The sequence below is a fragment of the Corvus brachyrhynchos genome, unplaced genomic scaffold, assembly GCF_000691975.1.
Source record: "Corvus brachyrhynchos isolate BGI_N302 unplaced genomic scaffold, ASM69197v1 scaffold881, whole genome shotgun sequence".
Taxonomy (NCBI): Eukaryota; Metazoa; Chordata; class Aves; order Passeriformes; family Corvidae; genus Corvus; species Corvus brachyrhynchos.
The window spans coordinates 50302-55867 of record NW_008236001.1 but is presented as its reverse complement, the minus strand read 5'-3'; the positions used below and the strand labels follow the sequence as shown (position 1 = coordinate 55867).

Sequence of the window (5566 nt, the reverse complement as noted above, 5' to 3'; positions counted from 1 at the left end):
AAGGAGGACAAAGAGGGAGGGGAGATAAAGGGAGTTACCATCGTCTTGGCATCGCTCTTCCTTTCAAACCTCTCTGTAATGATATTGTTTGCAGTGATGCTCAGACAGCGAGCACCTGCTGCTCTGTAATGATTCAGCCTCTTTCAGCCGCTGCTGTAACACGACAGGATGCTGCTGCTACTGTCACTTCTGCCGCTGCCGCTGTTGTTAGAGATTTTGCTTTTGCTCCTTCTGCCGCATGACAATTGTTTTCCTCGTCTAAGCAGATACCAGCCTCAGATGCTCAAGGTGAGAGTGTTGCCTTTTGCTCTGGGCTACTGGTTTACTTAATCCGGTCAGTTTGTTCAGTGTTTGTGGTTTTCTTTATCTCATCACCCTCTTTCCCCTTGTTTTGTTTTGTTGTGCTTGCTTTTGGGGGAATGTTTCTTCCCTCCTGCAGAAGAGCTGGAATTGCTTGAGAGGCATTTAAGGAATTCTAAAAGTGGCTAGCAAACAGGAGCTCAATAATTGCAAAGCTATTCTCACTTCAGAGAAGCAGAGACAGTGACGGAGGGCTTGGGGGCAGAGGGACCAGGGGATCTAATTTTTCCTGTGCATTACTCCTCTCGCAGTTTGGATGATGTTGCTGAGCTTCAACCTTTTATTGACTCCCACTCTGTGATTTTTGCAGAGCACTGTGACTATTACTACCGTCTCTTTTTGTCTGTGTCTCACAGTAATGGACTGTGATAGAGTTAAGGCCTTTTGGAGGTGAGCTGTTTGAGAGCTGATGCTTAAACATGTCTGAAGTAGCTGCCGACACTTTCCCCAGCCCTTCAGCTCAACTGAGCCCCGATGCGTCCCTCAACAGGCTCCCGGATGAGGAGAACATGCCGGGGACCCAAAGAGAGGACAGAAGTGTCCAGGGGATAGCAGGCCTTGCCGCAGCCTGCTGTGCGTGCCTGGAGGCAGAGCGACTGAAGGGCTGCCTCAACTCTGAAAAGATCTGCATCGCCCCTATCTTGGCTTGCCTGCTTAGCCTTTGCCTCTGCATTGCTGGCCTCAAGTGGGTCTTTGTGGACAAGATTTTTGAGTATGACTCTCCTACCCACCTTGACCCTGGGAGGATAGGACAAGACCCAAAGAGCGCTGTGGATCCTACAGCTCTATCTGCCTGGGTGCCTTCAGAGGTGTATGCCTCACCCTTCCTCATACCTAGCCCCAAGAGCAAGGCTGAAGTGACAGTGCGAAGTGACAGCTCACTTGTACCCTCCAAACCATTCCTCCAGCCTTCTCTATATAACCGCATCCTAGATGTTGGCTTGTTGTCCTCTGCTGCACCTTCGCTGTCACCACCCGCCCTGGAGCCTACCACAGCATCTCAGGCACAAGCAACAGAAACCAATCTCCAAACTGCTCCAAAACTTTGTAAGTAAAAGCTGTATGTTCCTTTGGTTTTTTTCCCTTTCACAGAAAAAAAAAAAAAAGGAAAAAAAAAGCAAACCACTTAACTGTTCTGGCACTGTCTACAAGGAGGGCATGTGATTGGTTTGCAAAGATCAAGTGTGCTAGGACAGGTATAGCATGGGTTACCTTCTGAGAAGAGCATCTAGAGTCCTTTGAACTTAGTTCTGAGATATGCAGGACTTCCTGTGGGATGTCTGTAAAAGGCTAGTACTGCCTTTTTCTCTGCATCCACTTGTAGGAAAGTATGTGATTTACTTCTAGGGTTTATCTGATAGCTATTCCACATGGTATATTTTCCTTATAAATTGGCTTTGTGTCCTTTGCTGGATCTTCCGTGTGCGTTCTTTGCCTTGCCTGCAGAGCACTTCTGGTACATCCTTCCTGAAGTCTGTGTCTGGCAAATATCCCTATCATTCTCATGAAACTCTCAGAACAGTGAGGAAAAGCAACAGCAGATTTGAAGCAGTTAGAAACTAGGAACTATTAATTTAGCATCTAGCTTATGATCTTTCTCTTAGGAGCAAAGCATACATTTCTCTTTGTCTTTCCCCATCTCTAGGAGCTGATTCTTGTTTAAACTGTTTCCCGTATATTGCCTTACTGCCTTTTGTGGGGCATTTCAGGAAAGAATTTTTTCCAATGTAGGAAGAGTCAATTTCCAAATTAGTCTTTGCTCATCATAAAAACAAAAACAAAAAAAGGTATCTGTATTATTTTCTCAGTTGTGATCATAAAGCATCAAAATACTGCATTGCTGAAGTGTCATTTCTTTGTCATTCATAATTTTCAACCCATCAAATTCAAAGCAAACCAAGCCAGAAGTTCCTGAGTTATGTAAAGCTGTGCAACTCTAGTAAAAGAGAAGGCAGTGCACTGTTCTGCTGAGAGCACAGGGCTGAGGTTTCCTGTGGAAAGCTGCAGGGATCAGAGTGAAAAATTGCATTCCTCACAAATTTCCTTGCAGGTCCCCATCTCATTTATTCTCCCTCATGCCTTCCCTGTAATGCTGCAGGTTGGCCACATTGAAGATGGCACATACTAGACCTCACCCTGAGCTCTGAAGTCACCAGAAGTTCACTTCTAAGTTTAGCCCCACTGGGACTGGACATAGATATGTGGCATTTGGATTAGCTTTAACATTTTAGGCCAGCCACCTTGCCACTGAAAATGAGCATAACTACAGTGATTTCAGAGGAGGTCCTTTCAGCTGACAGTCAATCTTGAACAGCAGTTCCAGAATCAGTGAAAGAAAGTTCTGAGTATTCCTGCAGAAACCCTGCTGCCTTTTGCTTAGATAATGGGTGAATACCATCCTTCAGATTAAAAGTAATTTGTCAGATGGAAACAGTCTAATAGAGAAATACTGCTGTACCATTAAATGACAGGGGCTTTGTCTGTGGTATTACTTGAATTAACCACCTTTGCAATTAAATAGAACTATACTAAGTGAGCTTCTTTTAAAATATTGCTGATGCATAATATCTTTTTTGTACTGCAAATATTCTGACATTAAATATGACCTTTTAACACATTTTGCTTTATAAAGTAACCAGAGACCACTGTTCAGTCATAATTGCCTCAAGAATCCCTCTTGACTTTCCACATATGAGGCAAACCTTTATCAATAACATGCTAACTTCATCTTGTCACTGACAAAAATCCATTTTCTGCATTCAGATGTGCTCACATCTGGGAAATAAATGAATAAATGGTGGTCCAGAAGTTAGGTGATTGGGTTGAGAGGGGGTTTTTTGCTTTTGATTTGGGGGTTTTGTATGTGTGAGAGTTTTTGAGGTTTGGGATTTTTGTTTAATTTTGCCTTTTTTAGACATAAATGTGTTTTAAGGCATTGTAGACTTCCATAGCTACAGACTGAAAGGAGAGGGAGATCTGGTAGCAGATTAAGTTTGGGTTGCTGAGGGAGAATGTTGTGTAGACAGAATTTATTCTAACTGTGGCACATGATTCGGACTATGGCAAGAGTCTGTGATTCTCTGCAAAGAAAAATATGAAGACCTAGCTGGAAAAATACACTGCAGAAGGTCTGCCTAAGAATTCCAAGAGGCATGAAAAGAACTTTTTGGACAGCTCTTAAAGCACTGTCTTGGGGTTTTTGAAACAGCTGCATTTCAAACACATCATTGTGTTTTATGTAGAGCAAGATTTGTTGGAGAGGTTGACAGATTGCATCAGTGCTAACTTTTTTTAATGCCTTTGACAGCTATAAAATTCTCAGTGACATGGCTTGAAAAGTAGCATCTGCAAATTGGATTGTCCCTTCTTTTGCCTTTCAGTGTCCTTTTTTCTTTTCAGGCAGAGTGAGGTAACATGTTCCCAAAAAGTCCTTTATGTGCTGAAATATTTTTTTCCAGTGCAGAAATAAAATGAAATGCACATTTCATATTCTGTGCTTGATGTACTGTTTCTGAACCTATCCCTTCCATGAGTTTCCAAATCCTTTTCTCTTCTCCTCTCTTTTCTGTCTTACTCAGCATATTCCTCTTAAAGCTGTATCCTTCAAGGTCATAGTCTGCAGAGAGCTAATTGATTCTTCTTTCTCCTGGAGCCTGGAAGAGAAAGCAGAAGAGAGACAATCCTGGTAATTGTGTCTGGTGTATTAGATTCAAGACTGGTCTTGCTTTTTTTGTTATACTTTGCCCTTTTATCAATACAGAAATATTTCTTAATGTTTAGCTTACCTTTTGTATTTTAATATCATTTTTCCTTTGCTGGAAGAGAAAGGAAAGGTGGATGTTTTAAAGCATTCCCATATTTAGGGAGCTTGTCATCTTAGCATAATTACACCAGAGAAGATATTATTACAAGCAGGATATAATAGTACACCCCAACCTACAATCTCCCTCCCTCTGAGAAGACATGCAGATTGTAATAATGCTAACTCAGTTCAGAAGCTAAATTTCACTTCTTCTAACACTATCATCTTTAAATGCAATTCCACCCTTTATCAAGGCTGGTTAGAAATTCAGCTCTGTAGTACTGCAAAAACTGTGTTTCTGTAATAATAGCTTTTATACATCTGCAAACCAACCGTTCCCCTCGTTAAAGGTCTTCCTACAGCCTCCTCTTTCAATTTAAGCAGATTTCCCCACAAAACACCCAGAAAGGCCCACGTGGAGCTTGCCATTCTGGGGTGACAGCTCTGCCAAAATAGTGCAGGGCTCCTGTGTTTTGGTTCTGCCCCAGAGCGGAGGTACCCAAGCAGGCCTTGGCTTTGGGACCACAACACTCATGGCTTGGTGAAGTGCCACAGGGCACACTAGAAGCAGGGCAGGAGGCAGACCACAGCATGATTTTTCTGGAGTGGCTTTCCTTGGGAGCAGAGCAAAGGCCCATTGGAGAGCAGGATCCAGAGGGTGCACGTGCCCGGTGGCACATCCACACAGCCCCTGCATCCATTTCACTTTTGGCTTCCCTGGCCAGCTCGGGTACCATGCGCTGACGGGCCAGCTGCACATGTTATGCCATCCTGGTGGCCAGCAGATGATCAACAGGCATGTCTTCATCTCCCTACAGCACCAGACCTGTGCATGTCCCTTGGGAGGCAAGCAGGACTCCTTCCTATCTCACTTATGCTGGCCCTCGCCTAGAGAATGAGGAAGTGGAAGAAGGGCCCTGCATTACTGTCAACCACCTCTGACTGGGACAACTCCCCTCTAGCGTTTCTGATTTCTGCTTCCACTTCAGGTGTGCTGCGTCAGTATTAGCAAAGGATGCTGCTTTCTCATCCTCGGTGGAAAAATGTTAAAAGATTGCTCTTGAGGCCTGGTAGTAGTTGTTTACCTGGGAAATAGTCTCAGCTCCTGTCTAAATTTGACAAGCTCCCCTCCGAGATTTACAAGCTCCCTAAATATGGGAATGCTTTAAAACATTCACCTTTCCCTTCTCTTTCAGCAAAGGAAACATAGTATTAAAATACAAAAGGTAAGCCAAAGGGAAAGGAGTATTTCTTTATTGATAAAGGCATAGTATAATAAAAGGAGCAAGACTAGTCTTGAACTGAGGCACAATGGCTAAATTTCTTGTGTCTTTTTAGAGCTAGAGATGGGAAATATTGAATGAAAATTGTACTGTACCTTGTTTTAGTATCGTACCATAAATA

At 43.2% G+C, this 5566-nt stretch overlaps 1 protein-coding gene across 1 annotated transcript; it reads left to right on the top strand.

Annotated features, from left to right (window-relative positions):
- The first annotated feature begins 19 nt into the window (after nt 1–19).
- Nucleotides 20–1415, top strand: LOC103614041. The gene is made up of 2 exons (XM_017730933.1): nt 20–288; nt 440–1415. Exon 2 carries the CDS (start codon nt 780–782, stop codon nt 1413–1415), a length of 636 nt encoding a protein of 211 aa, XP_017586422.1. The 5' UTR covers nt 20–288; nt 440–779.
- Nucleotides 1416–5566: the final 4151 nt, after the last annotated feature.